This window comes from Salvelinus namaycush, chromosome 39 (genome assembly GCF_016432855.1).
Source record: "Salvelinus namaycush isolate Seneca chromosome 39, SaNama_1.0, whole genome shotgun sequence".
In the NCBI taxonomy this organism is placed as follows: Eukaryota; Metazoa; Chordata; class Actinopteri; order Salmoniformes; family Salmonidae; genus Salvelinus; species Salvelinus namaycush.
Window position 1 is genome coordinate 22,762,121 of NC_052345.1, and position 22,395 is coordinate 22,784,515.

A 22,395-nucleotide genomic window follows, 5' to 3' on the forward strand; every position below is an offset into this window, starting at 1 on the left:
TACACGTGCAGGGATACTGGAGTGATGGAGGTAGATCTGTATAGGGGTAATGTGACTAGGCAACAGGATATAAAATATACAGAATAGTAGTAGTTTGTATGTGAGTGGGTGTGTCGAGTCAGTAGAAATGTATGTGCATATTATGTGTGAGTGAGCAAATGATGGTAGTGAGTGTGTGTGTGTTGGAGACAGTCAGTGTTTAGAGCCCTGTGAGTATGCAATGGTTTCAAGTGATCCTCATCAAGCGATATTTTTCGTTCTATCGTTTAATCAATTATTGCTCTCGGTTTAGCCAGATTATATCCAGATTTTGGGCAGGCGCGATGATTATCGAAAACAAGCCCGAAGTACGTCATTAGCTATCCATTGCGCCTGTGCAATTCTTCTACCAACAACTGCACCCGACCAGTCATAACAATCGTCCAAATAAATAATTTTGACCAAAGCCAAACTGGTCATTAAAGCCAGCCTGTGCGTGGGAACTTGGTTTTCTCGATAACCTAACAAAAAGCTAAATAGTCTGGAGACATGATTTGGAAATTATAAATTCATGGAGGATAACACGGTTATCAATATCCACCCTGTCGAAGATTCGGTGAAAATGGGCGATTATGCACCGAAGAGGTTTTTTCCCCCCAAAATATAGGGAATGATTCAACTGGCCGAAAAGGACGAACAGTATCGCAGTTCCCGAAACGTGAAGTGACACATTAATCCCCAAATTGGATACTAGCTAGACAGCTACGCCACTGTCCACAGATTGCTAGTTGATCACTACTGCCAACCATCTACCGATTCGGATCGATCGGCTATGGCTAGTAACATCACCAGCTCGGCTGCAAGCTAGTTTGCTAAATTAGCAAGGCTAACGTTGTTGCCATCAACAACGTCCGTTCAGAACTTGGAATAATTTCCATTTGACAACGCAACGCAAGCTTGCTAGTTAGCATTTGAAGTATATTTGGTTTCGTGAATTTTGGCTTTTTTAAACTTGATGTCCGAAAGAGCAAGCCTGCTAGTTAACGATAGCTACTTGCTTAGGCAGCTGCAGACGGCTAGCTAGCAGCTATCAACATCTGCACACGACCGATGCGATGGTCGCATTGTTAACTGTTTTGGTAGAGGAATGCTCATTGCGTGGATATTCTGAGGCAGCGGGCGCACAGAATATTGCACCTCTCAGTTCCAAACACGGGCCACACTATATACTGTTTTGATGTGAAGAGTGGCCGTGAACACACATCGCTCGCTGGCTGCAAGATAGCGCACGAAGACGAACAGCTGAAGCTATGCAAGCGGCCCAGGTTCAGTACGACTTTTTCAGCGAGGAGAACGCACCGAAATGGCGGGGGCTATTGGTACCCTCCCTGAACAAGGTAGGCTAGGAAGTTGGCAGGTGCAAAGCGAACTAACTAGACGGCGAGGGTATGCATTACAAGCAAAGTACCTATTATTAGCTAGTCAGCTAACGTTAATTAGCTAACTCAAACTGTGTTGTCTTGTAGGAATAGATTTTGTTTGCAACATACCCAGGGTCGTTACAATACATTGATGGTGCCATGTCAAAACACACCATGTTGCCAGTGACACATGGTTTGGTTGGTCAAATCACATTTTATTGGGTGCATACACATATTTAGCAGATGTTATTGCGGGTGGAGCGAAATGCTTGTGTGTGTGTGCTAATAGTACCAAGATAACGTTGTATATCGGCTACTGTTGTTAGCTGCCCCCTGCTCATTATTGAGGTGCACCCGTGGGGACCCGTGACAGACGCACACATCCCTATGTTTGACTTAACTTTTTTTTGTTATACCTAAACTCGAACGTCGCTAGTTCCCCTTGCATTACACCATTCCTACAAATGTCTCCTCTTATTTGTATCTGCTATCTCAGCGTCACTGCATGCACATCTTGCCCACGGTGTCAGTTTGAGTGTGGTGGCACTGGCAGCTTCTGTGGGGGAGGACGCTGTCACACTCACAGAACGAGCTTCTGTGGGGGAGGACGCTGTCACACTCACAGAACGTTGTCCCCCCTCGGCAAGACTGCATCACTTTTTCCTAAGCTAAGGGGCCCATAGCAACGTTCAAACTGGGCCCTCAATTTCAGACACGGAATAAATAAACGACTTGCTAGCAGCAACCCTGAATATTGTAGTATTAATCATCTTGAGAAATGCAAGAGTAGTCATAAGTGTCATTATATTGTTGCTGTGGTACTCTGCTTGCCTGCTTCCACAGGTATTTAAAGAGAAATGAGGTTTTGAAACATTACATACTTGGGTCACAGCCCATCAAGATTGATGCAGCACATTTTTTCAAGTAGATTCTGACTCTGTCTAGATATTTTGGGACACCCTCATATAGTCTCATAAAGGTGCTGGCCATGTTTTGGGCGATTTACCAACTCGCTGCTGAGTGAAATTGATGTTATTGATCAAACAAACGCATATCAGCCTTTGTCGGGAGGGTTTGAAATAACATGCCTGATGTGGGCAAATTTTAGTGACACACCACACATGTTACCTTGGTCTACACAGAGTGAACACTGACTAGAGCCTCTCCAGTTTGCGTGTGTTGGTAAATAGAGGCCTGTGACTGGCGTGAGGTGATCAGGGTGGGGGTTTTTCAGCAAGATGCTGCGAGCAGGGGAATGCCGAGTCGGTGAACTTCAGTCACAGCCCTCAAGTGAGATGTTACAATGACAGCTGCGAAAATTGTTTCTTTAAAAAAAAAAATCTTTACATTTTTTTTGTTCACCCCAGTGCTTTCTCAAGATGAGTATTGTTAATGACTAGCATATATTTAGTTCACGACAGCCTAGGCCTAGCCCAAGTTGTTTTGCACTGTAAAGTGCTTAGCTAAACCCACTTCAGACTGACCAATTTAGGCCTAAAAAGTAAAAGTATTAGGCCTATATAATGGTAGTGGTCAAGATGACGAAAAGGACACCTGAATGACAAACAAAATAAGTAGTCCAATTTACAGTGGGAGTTTGACATGAAGGGGTAGGCCCAGCCTAAGCCCCGCTATGTGTCATATTGGGCCAGAGGTAGTGATCAGGAAAAGAGAATGCTAAGAAGAACTGGGAGAATCAGAACAGTACTGAAACAGTAGGTTAATCATACTGAAACTGAATTCTAGCCTACTGAAAAAAACATCCTAATGGACCAGCTAGGACTGAATGATGTAATGATACAGTGTACCATTTGATATGAATCTGGAAATGATCTTTGACATGCCTCGGTTAATCTTTTAGCCAACGCTACAGAAACAGTACACTGTTCATTATGTTGAGAAGTTGGTCTTATGTGGGAGATTGAATGAACTGTGAAGGAATGCTGCAGAGAAACAGTTAAAGTCTTTGCTCGAGTTCCCACTGTTGGACGACTGGCACATGTGGCATCCCAACGATGGGGGATGGAATCTGCATTCCTGTTGTGTGTAGACTGGCAAGGGCCGGCAAATGCTAAAGTGCGATGATGCCGTAGCAATGTAACGCCACAGGCATGGCAGGAATGTAGCCCGATGCATGAGGTTAGAGCAAGTCAGCCCTCGCAGAGAGCGGGAGTGAGAGACAACGGTGGGGAGGTTATAGCCCCAGTGGGTCGCATTAAGGAATTTTTTGCGACAAGCTTTTACCCCCTTTCTTCTCCACCCCCCTCGGATCCCTCAAGTGTGGCTTTCCCCGCTCAAGCTGTGTCAACAAGTCTAGGAGAGGTTATGGAAGACTTCAAAAGAGCCCCATGGCAAGACCAGCTTTTCCCCATTGAGCCGTTCAAAGTGGACACACTGTCTGTTAACCTTATTGATTTAGCCATTGGCCTCTCGGCTTTAAAAAAAAAAGTGTTACATTTGTCTGGAACGTGCTGGCACAGGGAACTGAGAGGATTCAAAAATGTGCATGCGCTCCAGTGGATGAGCATTGTTCAGGTTTCTGCTGTGGAATGAAATGGGGAAATCGGGATTGTTTTGTCATGCCATTTTTAAAATTTATATTTCCTCCTTGGTTCATTGCTCAAGACATTTTGGCCAGCTTTGCCAAAGTCAAAATGCCACGTTTGTCAGCCCTGCCATGAGAGTGCCATGAGAGGCTTTGTCAAGAGCAAGCCCTCATTTTAGCCTCCCTGCACATTTCCAATGGAGTGAGTTTGCAAAGTCTTTCAAGTTCTCTGCTGGAATTTTTGTACTTAATGCGCAGAGTAATTTGTTCATTTTGTAGGCAAAATTGTGGTCAGGTTTTTCAGAAACCCAGCTGTAGTCTGTAGAATATTCCCTAATATTCTCCCAGCCCTGCTAAATATCAATGGAGATAATCTTAAATTGAAGATGGATAATGTCACACCAACTCAGCCATATGTACTTACAAAGACTTTTCACGTTACAATTGCATTTACATCCAAACATGCTGCATCTTGTGCCTCTACTCTTCGACGATAATCAATCAAATTAATCAGTTTAGCGTCGGCAATAATCACAATTTTCAAGCGCAGACAATTTTCCATATAAACAGTGTGCCCCATTTCCTCTTTCTGTTGTTCTCCTAGTCTGTTTGCTAGGGATGTAACGATTCACCGATACACATCAGTCCCCAATTCAAATGTTTAACATCCGCATTGGTCTGCGGACTCAAAACCGATCCAAATGTAGCTTGCATCAGTCAGAAAATCGATTTTAAACTTTACGAATCACCCGTTCGCAATTTTTTGGGGAGTCGTATTACATTATTTCTGCCTTCTGAAAGTATCTAATCTTTTGCGACAACTGATGTGTCCTCTCCTTCAGTGTCGAACTGTGTGTAACTGTTAACAGTCATTGATCTACAAGTCATTTTGCATGCCGAACAACCCCAGACAACATCAGTAGCCTAGACAAACTGCGCACTGTGCTCAGCTTTGGGCGCTGACCAACGTGGGGTAGGCAGCCTGTTCCGGATATTGCACATCTGCTCGGTACCTTCAGCATTCAAATTGTAAAATGGCTTGCGTAATATTAGGCTTTATTAGTTCAGCAACAACCTATGTGTTTGCTGGGTAATTGTTATCTATGCACTGTTGAAAATAGAGGTTGACTGATTTAATCGGCATGGCCGATTTCAAGTTTTCATAATCGGTATTTGGCATTTTTGGACGGCGATTATGGCCGATTACATTGCACTCCACGAGGATACTGCGTGGCAGGCTGACCACCTGTTACACGAGTGCAGCAAGGAGCCAAGGTATGGTCCTAGGTAGCATTAAACTTATAAAAAAACAATCAATCTTAACATAATCACTAGTTAACTACACATGGTTGATGATATTACTAGTTTATCTAGCTTGTCCTGCGTTGCATATAATCAATGCGGTGCCTGTTAATTTATCATTGAATCACAGCCTACTTCGCCAAACGGGTGAGGATTTAACAAAAGCGCATTTGTGAAAAAAGCATAATCGTTGCACCAATGTGTACCTAACCATAAGCATCAATGCCTTTCTTAAAATCAATACACAAGTATATTTTTTAAAAACCTGCAATTTTAGGTAAAAGAATGCATGTTAGCAGGCAATATTAACTAGGGAAATTGTGTCACTTCTCTTGCGTTCAGTGCAAGCAGAGTCGGGGTATATGCAGCAGTTTGGGACACCTGGCTCATTGCGAACTGTGTGGAGACCATTTCTTCCTAACAAAGACCGTAATTAATTTGCCAGAATTGTACAGAATTATGACATAACATTGAAGGTTGTGCAATGTAACAGCAATATTTAGACTTACCACCCTATTGATAAAATACGGAACGGTTCCGTATTTCACTGAAAGAATAAACGTTTTGTTTTTGAAATTATAGTTCCCAGATTTGACCATATTAATGCCCTAAGGCTCGTATTTCTGTGTGTTTATTATATATAATTAAGTCTATGATTTGATAGAGCAGTCTGACTGAGCGGTGGTAGGCAGTAGCAGGCATTCATTCAAACGGCACTTTCCTGCGTTTGCCAGCAGCTCTTCGCAATGCTTGAAGCACAGCGCTGTTTATAACTTCAAGCCTATCAACTCCCGAGATTAGGCTGACAATACTATAGTGCCCATAAGAACATCCAATAGTCAAAGTGAAATACAAATGGTATAGAGAGAAATATTCCTACAATTCCTATAATAACTACAACCTAAAACTTCTTACCTGAGAATATTGAAGTCTCATGTTAAAAGGAACCACCAGCTTTCATATGTTCTCATGTTCTGAGCAAGGAACTTAAACGTTAGCTTTTTTACATGGCACGTATTGCCCTTATACTTTCTTCTCCAACACTGTGTTTTTGCATTATTTAAACCAAATTGAACATGTTTCATTATTTATTTGAGACTAAATTGATTTTATGTATTATATTAAGTTAAAATAAGTGTTCACTCAGTATTGTTGTAATTGTCATTATTACATATATATATCTATATCGCCGATTAATCGGTATAGGCTTTTTTTGGTCCTACAATAATCGGTATCGGCGTTGACAAATCATAATCGGTCGACCTCTAGTTGAAAATTGGGAAAAGTAAGCTACCGGAGACGACTCTCATCTGGATATACCTGCCGAACCGGGCTTAAAATTGATTTTATTTTGATTGTTGAGGTTTACCATCAGCAATAGTTTTTGTAGGTTTGCTTTAAACAATCTGTATCGTCATTTATACATAAAAAGGGTAAAGTTGATCATTTCATAACGAGGACAGCAATCCTTTTTGCGAGGCCCACTGCGTGGTCGAAGCGAGAGTGGAAGAAAATGTCACTCTGTAAAAACTTAAAAATGGTCAAAACCATTAGATTTTGAGATGGGGTGAAATCCAAAGTATTGCTATATATTCATTGGCTATGTCATAGCTAATTTGTAAATGATAAATATTGATACACTACTAGCTTAAACACTTAATCTGCTAAAATGACAAGTTAATTAGTGGGTGGTGGCGATTTTAGAAGAGGGGGGGACAAAAAACATTACCCCCCAGATCTGATAGATCTGATAGTGGTAATGGGGTAGTAGATGCCTAGTCTCCCTTATTGCTCAGCTTATTGCTCAGCTCAGGTGCCTACATAGTACACCATAGACATGCATAATTTACACACACACACACACACACACACACACATAAATCAGCTCAGACAGATCCAGCTCAGGGAGGCCCAGCTTATGAGTTCCATCAGCAGATTTTAATTTGGAATGGAAAATGAATGTGTTTTACACAACAAATGTTAGTGTATCGCATTGAACTGAATTGCATTGATTCATTCTCCAATCGAACTGAATCATTTCAAACTGAAATGTATCATTCCTGTATGGGAAAGATGCACATCCCTACTATTTGCATGTGGTGCCGTGCAGGCCCGCACTGGCTGGGGTTCCTGGGAATGAAATTCCTGGCATTGCTTTGAGTTAGTCTAGCATGCAGGAACCAGGGCCTTCTCTCCACCACACCCACCTGCCTGTGACGGGCAGCTCCAGCCCGGATTCCTTCTGCTCTTTTCCCCCATTTTTTTCTAAACCCTTAGCCCATTCTCACATGATTCGCACAGACCTGACAGGACCTGGACAGGTGAAAGCAATATGGTGCTATTGAAGATCTACGTTGCAGATTAAGAGATCTGTCTGGTCCCTTCAGTTCTGCTAAGACTCTTGAGAAAAGGGCTATGGGCAAGGGTTGGGGACCGGAATTGAGCTGAGATTTGAGGGAGAAGCACCTGGGTACACCGGCTTGGTTGTCATCGGCAACCTCTGGGACAAGAGTGACACAGGATCATGTCAAGCGGTCATGTGGGGCTAGGGCTCACAAGGCCACCTTGCGCATCGGGAGTCAATTCACTTGAGCTTGAATTATCAACAAACTTGATTCACATGATCAGCAGCTTACTCTGGATTTGAGACTCCCGTACTACCTTCAAGAACGACACTCAGTCCACTCATAACTCGGGGTTGGAGAGTGACCTTGGATTTGCAACCAAGGGTTCAATTATACTCTTTACTTGATGTTATCTATCAGAGGACCACACTGCTCTACTACATATGTCTGGATGTGAGGACACAGACAGGCTGGAAGAACATTTAAAACATACAATACATTTTGAGTTGAAGTCCACCGTAGACATTGTTTCTGTGGGGGAGCATTGAGTTGCCTCCCAATTTTCAGTTGGAATAATGAGCCTTTCTTCCAATTTTTCTGGGAGCGTCCCATAAACCTATCCTCCATATATTATCTTGTGTGTGTTCAGATTTTATTTGCAACTCATTTATTCAGATTATTATTACCCTATTGCAATGAGTTTTAATGCTTTTCACTTTCTAGTTTGTTTCTCATTTGCCGTACAAGGAGGCAGAGCAAAGGAAGAAGACTAAAACGGTCTAAAGAATTGCAGCATGCAATGTATTCCAGCATACAGGTCCTCTACAAGCAGAGCTTTCTTGTCAATCTCCCTGTTTTTTTCCCCCATCGGCAATCACGATGTAGCCTAACATGAGCCTTGTGTCCGGCTAGGCTACATCTTTTCCATTATCTCAGGACCTATGTTAGACCTTGATCGTTCCCCACTCAAAACACACTGAAAGCACCTACGTATATGCCCAACAACAGATGAATACCTCTGCATTCCGACGCAAGCTGAGAAAGGTAGGTAGGTGTGTGTCAGTGGTCGTTGCCGTTTAAGATGAGGGAGGATTATCTTTTTTTATGAGCATTGCCTTCTTTCTATTACAGCATATTGGATGACTCATTCATGTTCCATTCATCCAGCTCAATGTAACATCAATAGTTTCAGGCTACTACATGATACTCAAATGTACCCTGTACCCGTCATGAGGTTGCTACAACCTAGCCTATGAATGAAAGTTTACAACGTAGGTGCACAGGTAGAGAGAATTTTCAGTAATCAAGATGAGAGACAGTGACGCATTCAGTACCACCTTGCCTGCATGTAGCTGATCTAGGGTATAATCATTAGTCCGACAGCTACAAATGAGTTTATATTGTACAAATTCAGGTATGTTTATCCCGGTTTTGTTTTCTTCGGTTTTTGAAAAAATGTTTTTCAACAGAATCGGCGGGATGAATACACCCCTGATCACACGCAGACATAATTCACTTTCATAGCAGCCACATAAAAACAGCATGCTCACTTTGCTCGTTGTGTATATAATTCCTTCTCCCTGTAGACCTTCATTGCAAAACTGTGTGTTTTAATCAATTATTTGGTGATGTGAATATATTTATAGTTTTATCTTAAAAGGATAACTTTTTTTAAATGTTTCACCATTTCTATTAAATTCACTGAGGAGGATGGTCCTCCTCTGAGTAGCCTCCACTGTGTGTGTAATGGAGGCATGTTGAGCTTTTACATTCAGGCTCTATAGACCCAGTACAACAACCTCTGTATTTCCATAGAACATGTCCACTGGGCATTTTTCTTTGCCTATGATGGGAGAAGATTGCACTTCAGCTGCAGTACCGTTTATTGCCACTTTCCGATTCTCTGCCTTTCTAACTGAAGTTTTCTCACTTGCTCCCTCCCCTATTGAGTTGGTGTTTTTCATGGGCTCGAATGGGTTTCCACCATATTTCTTGCTCCATTGAAGAGTCAAGAGAGTGCAAAGGTGTCGTCAAAGCAAAGGGTGGCTACTTTGAAGAATCTCAAATATAAAATATATGTTGATTTGTTTAACACTTTTTGGCTTATTACATGATTCCATATGTGTTATTTCATAGTTTTGATGTCTTTAATATTATTCTACAATGTAGAAAATAGTAAAAACAAAGAAAAATCCTTGAATGAGGTGTCAACTTTTGACTGGTACTGTATGTATTTTGGAATTTTTATTTCGTAATTTTAATTTTTTTAATTGTTGGACATTACTGTTAACACCAGGAAAAAAATGTCCCACAGCTGAATCTAGTTGATGACCCCTGCTGTAGGTTATAGTCCCCTCTACTTACCTCCCTTCCGTCTGCGCTTTTCTTTTTGCTTTTATTCATTCTATCTGCACCTTTTTAGCGCTCAGTTAACTATTTGATGCGGTCTCTCCCTTAAAATGAAATGGCATATTCATAGAAATTGTTTTACTTTCTCTTTCTATGGTCTCCATCTTTTCACTTTCTCTTTCTATGGTCTCCATCTTTTCACTATCTGGCCTCCTTTATCCCTCTCTTACCCCATCCTCAGTTCCTCAGCCCACTCTGTCTCCAAAACTCCCTCTCACACTCACTCTCTCCCTTTAACTCTCAGTCCCTTTCTGCCTCTGAAGTGCTGCTAAGTTGAGTAGAGACTAGAGGTCGACCGATTTTATGATTTTTCAACGCCGATACCGATTTATTGGAGGGCCAAAAAACCCGATGCCGATTTTATAAAAAATAAAATAAATACAATTATTTGTAAAAATGACAATTACAACAATACTGAATGAATGAACACTTATTTTAACTTAATATAATACATCAATAAAATCAATTTAGCCTCAAATAAATAATGAAACATGTTCAATTTGGTTTAAATAATGCAAAAACAAAGTGTTGGAGAAGAAAGTAAAAGTGCAATATGTGCCCTGTAAGAAAGCTAACGTTTAAGTTCCTTGCTCAGAACATGAGAACATATGAAAGCTGGTGGTTCCTTTTAACATGAGTCTTCAATATTCCCAGGTAAGAAGTTTTAGGTTGTAGTTATTATAGGAATTATAGGACTATTTCTCTCTATACGATTTGTATTTCATATACCTTTGACTATTGGATGTTCTTATGTTGGATGTTCCAGTATAACAGTATAGCTTCCATCCCTCTCCTCGCCGCTAACTGGGCTCGAACCAGGAACACATCGACAACAGCCACCCTCGAAGCATCGTTACCCATGCAGAGCAAGGGGAACAACTTCTCCAAATCTCAGAGTGAGTGACGTTTGAAACGCTATTAGCGGGCACCCCGCTAACTAGCTAGCCATTTCACATCGGTTACACCAGCCTAATCTCGGGAGTTGATGGGCTTGAAGTCATAAACAGCGCAATGCTTGAAGCATTGCGAAGAGCTGCTGGCAAAACGCACGAAATTGCTGTTTGAATGAATGCTTACGAGCATGCTGGTGCCTACCATCGCTCAGTCAGACTGTTCTATCAAATCATAGACTTAATTATAGCATATTAACACACAGAAATACGAGTCTTACGTCATTAATATGGTCGAATCCGGAAACTATCATCTCGAAAACAAAATGTTTATTCTTTCAGTGAAATACGGAACCGTTCCGTATTTTATCTAACGGTTGGCATCCATAAGTCTAAATATTGCTGTTACATTGCACAACCTTCAATGTTATGTCATAATCATGTAAAATTCTGGCAAATTAGTTCGCAAAGAGCCAGGCGGCCCAAACTGTTGCATATACCCTGACTCTGCGTGCAATGAACGCAAGAGAAGTGACACAATTTCATCTGGTTAATATTGCCTGCTAACCTGGATTTCTTTTAGCTAAATATGCAGGTTTAAAAATATATACTTCTGTGTATTGATTTTAAGAAAGGCATTGATGTTTATGGTTAGGTGCACGTTGGAGCAACGACAGTCCTTTTTCGCGAATGCGCACTGCATTGATTATATGCAACGCATAAATAAATAAACTAGTAATATCATCAACCATGTGTAGTTATAACTAGTGATTATGATTGATTGATTGTTTTTTATAAGATAAGTTTAATGCTAGCTAGCAACTTACCTTGGCTTCTTACTGCATTCGCGTAACAGGCAGGCTCCTCGTGAGGCAGGTGGTTAGAGCGTTGGACTAGTTAACCGTAAGGTTGCAAGATTGAATCCCTGAGCTGACAAGGTAAAAATCTGTCGTTCTGCCCCTGAACAAGGCAGTTAACCCACCATTCCTAGGCAGTCATTGAAAATAAGAATGTGTTCTTAACTGACTTGCCTAGTTAAATAAAGGTGTAAAAAAAAAAATATATATATATAATCCATTTTGGCGTCCAAAATTACCCATTTCCGATTGTTATGAAAACTTGAAATCGGCCCTAATTAATCGGTCGACCTCTAGTAGAGACCATGCCCCCTCTAAGAGGAGGAGGGGAGTAGAGACGCTCAGAACTTGCTTAGTCATGCTCTGATAGGATGCCTTGGCTAGCGATGCGAACTGACGAGACAGGAGTGTCAGTGCAGTGTTCTCGTCATGCTCTCGTCGCTGGGCTCAGTCAGTTACCAGTGACGGCTTTAGAGGCAGTAGTCCCACTCCATGGGCTTCGAACCCGTATGCTTATTCCAACCTAAACTAAAGTAGCCTAATTGTGTACTTCTTCCCCTAATGTATTTGACCCATTACCAGCCATAAAGTCAAGATTGAATTCTTGTACCAACTCAATGGATGATGGTTTAGGAGATGCAGGACCAAAAGGTAGTAATGTGTCTTTATGGTTATGTTCGTAGCGACTGCGATAAACCTTCATCGCTGGTCATCTCTTTTTCTAGCCATGTTTGTTACTGTTTGAGTGACTGCATGAAAGTGGGCACAAGTAGGCAGTAAGTCCACACAAAATTAGTTAGTGATAATGAGCACTTAAATAGCAATTTCCTGCTTGAAAAATATGAATTGACTTGGAAAATGGCTTTCATCAATATTCATGTAGCCTTTGTCTAGTGTTTGATTTTACAGCCAACCATGGGCTGTGTTTAAGGAGTTTGGAACTATGTTATGATGGGCGTGTTCTGCAAGAACTCCTCATGTAGGTCTTTCTATACATTAACTTGTGACTGTTATGATTGAGTGCACTTGACTGGAATGCAGATGGGCCTATCCAACCAAAAGTATCTCTGAGAGTGTGAAGTCTAGCCTACTTTCAGTAAAAAGTTGACTATTGTATTCTGTCTGTTTTTGAGTGGTCCAAATGAGAAATCCAACTTTTTTTCATATTTTTTTTCTCACAACGGTTATTTTCACATATAGTCCTTTTTTAACATGAACTCCGGGTAAAAAATAAGGAAAATAACTCTGTTCTCTTTGTATTCACACTGCCCTCGCCTTTGAATGAGGACTCAACTCTTTTGCCAGTTCACTTCACCTATTTTGTGTTCCGAGTTCTCTTTGTATTCACATTTGCTATGTTTAGAAAGGATCCAAGAGCATTTTCCAGCATTCCCTCAATGCACTCTGGGTTTTTACAAAGTGCAGGACAAGCCATTCCATCTGAATTTGTTATCAGACAGCTAGATTGGAAAGCTTAGAGATTCAGACACATTTTCGGAATGTTCAGGTCAGCAGAACTTTGACTATTGACCTCTATGGTACATAGCAGCAGTGTTGGGAAAAGTACTCAATTGTTATACTTGAGTAAAAGTAAAGATACCTTTTCTAATAGAAAAACACTCAAGTAAAAGTCAGTGACCCAGTAAAATACTATTTGAGTATTTAAAAAAATATATATACATAAGTATCAAAAGTAAATGTAATTGTTAAAATATACTTAAGTATTACAAATTATAAATAATTTCAAATTCCTTATAAAGCAAACAAGACGTCACCATTTTTTAAATAATTTTTTGGTTTACTTATGGACAGCCAGGAGAACACTCCAACAGACATAATTTACAAACGAAGCATGTGTGTTTAGTGATTCCGCAAGATCAGAGGCAGTAGGTAGATAGATGTTTTTGAGATCTGAAAGTCGTATTCCTATTAACTTCCAGTGTAGTGAGTGCGACTTTGTCATAGTGCTGCGTCATACCGGACGGATTCTGCCTGCTTGAACGCCAATAACTCCGATACACATTAAATCACCCAAGGGTATCGATAGAACATCACTCAGAGATGCACAAAAACAGTATAACATTCAAAATCGGTGAACCTTTCCTTTAAGTATTTTACACGAATGCCTACATACATTTTGGAAGCTAATAGATTACAATTATTGGTAACAGAATAAATAGCAGAATAATAACTGCAGATTAAATAATGCTGTTATTGAAAATTGTATACCGAATGTAGGCTACTGCCTCTTTAAGAGCTTGAATTTATTTTGTACCCCATGTTGTGATTTTCACCAAATATGTTGTCTTCTCACACTATTCAAACCCCACAATTTAATAAACAGTGTATAAACAGTGTATGAAGCTATCTTAGCCTATAGATCACATATTGCAAACAAATACCGGTGACTAGAACCATTCAACGCTGGTCTGACCAATCGGAATTCATGCTTCAAGATTGTTTTGATCACCAGGACTGGGATATGTTCCGGTCAGCCTCAGAGAACAACATCGATCTATACGCTGACTCAGTGAGTGAGTTTATAAGGAAGTGCATTGGAGATGTTGTACCCACTGTTACTATTAAAACCTACCCTAACCAGAAACCGTGGATGGATGGTGGCTTTCGCAAAACTGAAAGCGCGGACCACCGCATTTAACCATGGAAAGAGATCTGGGAATATGGCTGAATATAAACAGTGTAGTTGTTCCATCTGCAAGGCAATCAAACAAGCGAAATGCCGGTAAAGGGACAAAGCGGAGTCGCAATTCAACAGCTCAGACACGAGACATATGTGGCAGGGTCTACAGAAAATTACGGACTACAAAAAGAAAACCAGCCACGTCACGGACACCGCCACGCTTCCAGACAAACTAAACACCTTCTCTGCCCGCTTTGAGGATAATACAATTGCCACCGTCGCGGCCCGCAAACAAGGACTGCGCCCCCTCCCCCTTGGCCGACGTGAGTAAAACATTTAAACATGTTAACTCTCGCAAGGCTGCTGGCCCAGACGGCATCCCTAGCTGTGTCCTCAGAGCATGCGCAGACCAGCTGGCTGTTGTGTTTACAGACATATTCAATCGCTCCCTATCCCAGTCTGCTGTCCCCACATGCTTCACGATGGCCACCATTGTTCCTGTACCCCAGAAGACTCACTTCTGTCATCATGAAGTGCTTTGAGAGACTAGTCAAGGATCATATCACCTCCACCTTACCGGCCACCCTAGACCCACCTCAGTTTGCATACCGCCCCAACAGGTCCACAGACGATGCAATCGCCATCGTACTGCACACTGCCCTATCCCATCTGGACAAGAGGAATACCTGTGTAAGAATGCTGTTCATTGACTACAACTCAGCATTCAACACCAAAGTACCCTCCAAGCTCATCAAGCTGGAGGCCCTGGGTCTGAACCCCACCCTGTAGAATTGGGTCCTGGACTTTCTGATGGACCACCCCTAGGTGGTGAAGGTAGGAAACAAAATCTCCACTTCGCTGACCCTCAACACTGGGGCCCCACAAGGGTGCGTGCTCAGCCCCCTCCTGTACTCTCCGTTCACTCACGACTGCGTGGCCATGCACGCCTCCAACTCAATCATCAAATTTGCAGACGACACAACAGTAGTGGGCTTGATTACCAACGACGACGAGACAGCCTACAGGGAGGAGGTGATGGCACTCGGAGTGTGGTGTCAGGAAAACAACCTCACTCAATGTCAGGAAAACAGAGGAGATGATCGTGGACTTCACGAAACAGCAGAGGGAGAACCTCCCCCATCCACATCGAAGGTGGAAAGCTCCACGTTCCTTGGCGTACACATCACAGACAAACTGAAATGGTCCACCCACACAGACAGTGTGGTGAAGAAGGTGCAACAGCACCTCTTCAACCTCAGGAAACTGAAGAAATGTGGGTTGTCACCCAAAACCCTGACAAACTTTTTTACAGATGCACAATCGAGAGCACCCTTTTGGGCTGTATCACAGCCTGGTACGGCAACTGCACCGCCCGCAGCCGCAGGGCTCTCCAGAGGGTAGTGTGGTCTGCACAACGCATCACCGAGGGCAAACTACCTGCCCTCCATGATACCTACAGCACCCGATGTCACAGGAAGGCCAAAAAGATCATCAAGGACAACAACCACCCGAGCCACTGCCTGTTCACACCGCTACCATCCAGAAGGCGAGGTCAGTACAGATGCATCAAAGCTGAGACCGAGAGACTGAAAAACAGCTTCTATCTCGGCCATCGGACTGCCAAACAGCAATCACTAACTCAGAGAGGCTGCTGCCTACATTGAGACCCAATCACTGGCCACTTTAATAAATGGATCACGAGTCACTTTACACAATGCCACTTTTAAACAATGCCAATTTAATAATGTTTAAATATCTTACATTATCATATGTATATACTGTATTTTATACCATCTATTACACCTTGCCTATGCAGCTCGGCCATCGCTCATCCATATATTTCCATATATATTCTCATTCATCCCTTTTTAGATTTGTGTGTATCCGGTAGTTGTTGGGGAATTGTTAGATATTACTGCACTGTCGGAACTAGAAGCACAAGCATTTCGCTACCCTCACATTATCATCTGTATGTGACCAATAACATTTTATTTGATTTCATCTGAACAAAACCTCCACACATTTTGGAATTTCTGTGCATCCTTAACAATCGCTAATCAGTATCCAAACATGCCCTTTCTTTCTTTATCTGACCCTGCATATCATCTCCTGTAACACGTTATGACACGGTCAAAACCATGTCATATCTCATAACAGCTGACATAACTTGTCATAACACTGTCATGAATCATATATTTACACCTGTTGTGACATATTGCGTTATTTTATGGCTGGTTATGACACCTACTTAAGAGTGTCAAAACCCAAATTTATTTAAGTTTTTTTTTCTCTGTGAAGAAGTTTCCTTTCCACTCCTATGTAGGTGTCATAACAGCCATAAAATGACACAATATGTCACAACAGGTCTAAATATATGTCATGACAGTGTTATGTCGTCTGTTACGACGTGACACGGTTATGACCGTTTAATAACGTGTTATGACGCTGGGTGTCAAGTGAAGTGTTACTTCATCTTCTCTCTCTTGTGGCACCAATGTGAGGGCTTATGGCAGGGAAAACGCTGCTGCAGTAGCCTAGTGTGGTGCGGAAATTCAAGCAAACCCAATTCCGACCACCTCTCACAATGGTCTCAATTCGGTTTGCTTTTGGGGCTCTTTTAAGGGGTCTGAGTTCTTTTGGAGTGTTCATACTGCACAAAACATTAAGCGAACGGCACCGAGTTCACACAAATTACCTGAAAAGGGACTAAGTGTGAAAACACTCAAACTATGCTACACTAGAAAATGTCTCTCCAGTTGCACCCCGAGGATTTTAACAGTTTGATTGTTTAAAAAAAAAACATAGACGTCACTTCAACGTTTAGATTTGCATTTGATTGCGTCGTCAACTAACGTGTAATCAACAAACATTTGAGCTGTGTCATTGGATTTAGGTTCAAAATTGGGTGAAAAAAATTACAAAATGTCTCAATTCCTTTTATGTTGATTTACTTTTTGCAAATTCAATCAGTTTTCCACGTTCATTCTATTCCATGGAAACACCATTGAGTCAACCAGTTTGGGCCCAGCGGCAATCTGTACTGAATTAGTAGCCTAGCCACATCTCTCTTAGTTTCTGTGTAAAGCTGCTGAGCCAGATGCACTCCAAGCTTTTTAACAGTTTATTTAAAAAATGATATGATAATCAACTCCACCTATACTGAACTCATACATGTCTACCACATTCTACCAATCCAACCTCTTTTAACAGTTGATTTTCTTAATTTTTTTTTTGACACTTTTTTTTTTTGACTCTTGAACTAATGCACAACTCTGTCTCTGTGAAGGTGCTGAGCCAGGTGCATCCCAAGCTGTCGTCCCAGGAGGATGCGCTGCAGTACATCGAGGAGCTGATCCTGCTGCTGCTCAGCATGCTCTGCCAGGCACAGCCACGCAGCGTGCAGGACGTGGAGGTGAAGATCTCCGTCAATAGCGCAACAAGACCTAAAACCTTGTTGACCCCCTTTTTTACAGAGGATAAACAGAGGGTGGTTTTGTACACTTCCAAAGCAATAACGGGAGCTTTGGACAAAAAGGTCCAATACATAGAGAAAAAGGGAATGTGTGCTTCAAATGTGATCTTTTACTAAAGCTTAGGCCCAGGTGATAAAATCACAACATTTCAATCACAATTAAGTTGATTCGTCGTGATTGTGTTGTCTAAGCTGTATTAAAAGATCCCGTTGGGAGCAGAAAAAGAGTGAGCAGACCGTCCCTTTCAGAATCCCTCAGGGCATCAACAACAGATCAATGAACTGCGGCGAGGTAGAAGTTGCCTCTAAATCACAGGTCTGGGATCAGACGACTGTTCCCCTGATCCTCTCACTTTAACCTATTGTCCAGTAAATAAACTGACCCTTGACCAGTGGTTAGGGGCTACTTCTACTTAAAGGGGCAGTCAGCAGTTGCTACACTAAACAAAAATATAAACGCAACAAACACTATATAGCCTCAAAACATGGTTAAAACTATAATTTTGATATAATGGATGGCCAGTCCTTGCATCCATAGCTCTGTCTATGAATTTGAGTGGTTACATTTCTCTAGCCCCATCCCTCAGCTTTTTACCAAACCGGGGCAAGGAGTCCGCTTTGTTATTGTTTCAACTGCTGATTGCCGCTTTAACGTCGCTCACAGCGTATCATAGCATTCAGCTTAATTTTATTCTGTAGCAGACCCACTTTTTATTGACAGCTGGTTAAGTCAGGGTTCCCGTAAAGGAGGATGTTGATTTATGTCCCCAACCAAAAAGGGGAAATTGTAAATGTTTGTGAAGTTTAATTTCTTTTCAGCTCAGATCATGGTGTTCTTTAGGCGGTTTGTTTTGCACTGAGATATAACTCTGTTTTTGTCCATTTGTATTCTTATGAATCCAATCCAATCCATTTACCCAAAGTGAAAGGTAGAAAAGTTAAGCTATTTGCGGACAGGTATTTTGACTCCTATTGCTTTGACAATCATTTGAACAGAACTCGCAACAGTCTCATATTTTGAGTATGAATACCTTTTTAGTTCAAGTTTGGTTTTATGTCATTTAACAGTAGAATGTTTTCTTGCGCATCATCGCACTAATGGCCACTACTATTGTGTTGATTTTTTTGCAAATCTTTCTTTGTTCAGGCCATGTTTTAGAGGGCCAACCTGTTTTCACCTCTTGTTTTTGTTTTGTCCACCTTGACTCATTTTCGCGAGCAGACGGATCACGTGAAATCCACAGGTGCTTTTTCGGGTCCATGGCCCTAGCCATGGGGCATGGTAAAGTCAAACCATGAATATGTGGTCTCTTTTTACCATGTTTACTCCTCCCTTAGTTCTGTGCTCTCACTTTCTGTTGACCTCTCCCTGTGACCCAGTCTGTAAGAACTTTAACCCTTGACCTGTGCTCCCTTTTTAACCATTGACCTGCCAGGGTTGATGATTGGCCACACTCATTTGTGCTTGTGTGTATTGTAATACAAAAATGTGTATTGTTTGTTTACTATGTATGTACCCTACATAAGAACTACATAACACATTCATAAGGAGTTCCTTAACACCTTTGTAGGCACAACATACATGTTTGATTCCCTCTAATATACAACACAAACATTTTGTAAATGCCTAGGCCTCAGAAAGCCTATGTCAACTTGAAGTTGTTGACAAAAGCGCTTATTCATTTTTATGTAGTGCTTATGAAGATGTCCTCTGTTAACTGTGGATGTATTTTGTAGTGCTCACCCTTTTTTAAAGGGTTACAGTAACTCTTAGACCAACTCCTACGTCAAGGGAAGGACATCCTGGTAGTGCCTCTAGCGGAAAGTGTGACTTGACATGTACATGTCACGTACCCGCCCTCCCATTGACATAACCTGTTAATGTCCCTTTTTAAGGGAAAAGTCCCTTGTGAAATGCCTGCGACCAATAAAAAAAGTGGTGTAAAGTGTCATAGGGCAGTTTGAAGGAGGAGGAGGCATGTTTACCCCCAGTGAACGTCTTCGTTCACTGGGGGTAATGTTTGCTTTGCCTATGGATGCAGCATCAATAGAGTACCAGGAAATATGTAATTAAAGTAAATAAGAGATAAGTAAGTCTGCAGCCCAAATGGCAACCTATTCCCTATGTATTCCACTACATTTGACAAGGGCCCATAGGGCTCTGGTCAAAAGTATTGCACTATTAAAGGGCTCTCGATCTCCCTCACTCCTTCCCTCCTTTCCTCCCCTCAGGAGCGAGTGCAGAAGAGTTTCCCTCACCCTATCGACAAATGGGCTATCGCTGATGCCCAGGCGGCCATTGAAAAGAGGAAGAGGAGGAATCCTTTGGCATTGCCCGTGGATAAGATCCACCCGCTGCTCAAGGTAACCCATAATCCCAAATGTCTGGGTCATGTTCAGTAGGGCAAAGCAATTTGAAATGGAAAGCGAAAATGTACGTTTCTTACTGGACACTTTTAGCAGGATCTGACATTAATGGTTGCCCGCTGGCCAGTAAAAACATGCTGGGCCAATATCTTCTCGGCACATTTTGTCTTTCCAGTTTACCTTCTGCGTCGCAGTATGCTATTGAAAACCATTGAAGACTGCACATGCTCATGCTATTTGTATTTGAGCAAAATGATTGGCCGTTCATTCAACCACGCTCCTCGCCAATCACAACTTCTTGAGCATGCGAGCGGTACATGAGTTGATGCCTTCACACGGCACACATGAGCTGTCGAGAGTGAAAAGAAGTGCTCAACAATCTACTCACTAAGCTTATTTATTTTAGGGAAAGTAGTGAACATACTAGCAAAAATAATACATTGTCTATATTGCTAAATTATATTAGTTTTTTTTAATACAGTATATACCATAATGACCAAATGTAGCCTATTACTCGCTGAATATATAATATATATATATATATATACACTGCTCAAAAAAATAAAGGGAACACTTAAACAACACATAACTCCAAGTCAATCACACTTCTGTGAAATCAAACTGTCCACTTAGGAAGCAACACTGATTGACAATAAATTTCACATGCTGTTGTGCAAATGGAATAGACAACAGGTGGAAATTATAGGCAATTAGCAAGACACCCCCAATAAAGGAGTGGTTCTGCAGGTGGTGACCACAGACCACTTCTCAGTTCCTATGCTTCCTGGCTGATGTTTTGGTCACTTTTGAATGCTGGCGGTGCTTTCACTCTAGTGGTAGCATGAGACGGAGTCTACAACCCACACAAGTGGCTCAGGTAGTGCAGCTCATCCAGGATGGCACATCAATGCGAGCTGTGGCAAGAAGGTTTGCTGTGTCTGTCAGCGTAGTGTCCAGAGCATGGAGGCGCTACCAGGAGACAGGCCAGTACATCAGGAGACGTGGAGGAGGCCGTAGGAGGGCAACAACCCAGCAGCAGGACCGCTACCTCCGCCTTTGTGCAAGGAGGAGCACTGCCAGAGCCCTGCAAAATGACCTCGGTAGTCTAAACTGTGGCAGTTAATGGAGGAGTTTTCAGTCAGTCTCTCCTTTGGCACTAGAGTCCTGCATCAGGCAACAACAACAAAAACTGTTGGTGGTCCTGGAGTTAAGAGAGAACTTGGGTAAATACAATGGGGGAATTTCACTTCATGTGGATTGATGATTTTCAAAAAAAATAGGCACGGTAGTCTTTTGCTTTCTCTCCATCTAAAAACAGAAATAAATAATTCTAAATAACAAACTGAATTTATTTACAAATTAGTAAGAATGTCTCACCCCATGTTCAAGAATGGCCTTTTTCCCTTTATTCAGATTACAAATGCTCACTTTTGATTATTTGAAATGAAATCATATCCAACATATCCTTATTTTTAAACAAGCCATAGAAAGTTAGATGCAATTTCAGTAAATAAATTGAAAAAAGTAATGAACTTGTCTGTCGGCCCTGGATTAAAGACCAAAATTGGTTAAAGAAAATTGTGATGAATAAAAATATATACCACCGTCTCTTGCGCATGTAATTTTCCTTTCATAATGCGTTCTTATTTACAAAGCGACTATTAACCCTCCATTATTATTAGATTAAGCCCCTTAGGGGAAATCTGGTCTGTGAGAATATCTAACGAAAAATGCCCCTTATATATTCATTTAGAATCCTTCAATCCTCTAAATGTAATTATTGGCGGAGAGTCAGGCCGCATTGGCGGAGTTGAAGAGGGCGAGGAACGAGATGGTGTCACAATCCATGCCAGGCAAACATGCAGTTGTTTATTTCAACTACATTTTAGTGGCAACAAGTTCGATCGGGTTTAAATCAGGAGACCTACAAAATATTTGTAGATATACTGTAGGCCTACCGTAGGCGACATGAGTCTCACTAGTGTTGAGTAATGTGCTGTTAAAAGTGTTGTAGGTCTTTTTTAATTAATTAATTTTTATTTAACCTTTTATTTTACTTCATGAAGGTCTACTTACTCTGCTGGCATCTTGACCCAGTTTATGCCCTCATTTTCAATGCAAACCATAACGAATTACTATGGGAATAAATGGAAGAGGCAAGTGGAAG

General features: G+C 41.6%; 1 protein-coding gene across 2 annotated transcripts in view; it reads left to right on the top strand.

Annotated features, from left to right (window-relative positions):
• The first annotated feature begins 388 nt into the window (after positions 1-388).
• Positions 389-22,395, top strand: part of LOC120032369 (son of sevenless homolog 1-like) — an 86,289-nt gene continuing 64,282 nt past the window's right edge. For both annotated transcript variants that reach the window (XM_038978419.1, XM_038978420.1), the window contains exons 1-3: positions 389-1,376; positions 17,676-17,801; positions 20,094-20,225. In XM_038978419.1, coding sequence (XP_038834347.1) covers positions 1,290-1,376; positions 17,676-17,801; positions 20,094-20,225 — 345 coding nt within the window. In that variant the 5' untranslated portion in view covers positions 389-1,289. The remainder of the gene's footprint in view (positions 1,377-17,675; positions 17,802-20,093; positions 20,226-22,395) is intronic.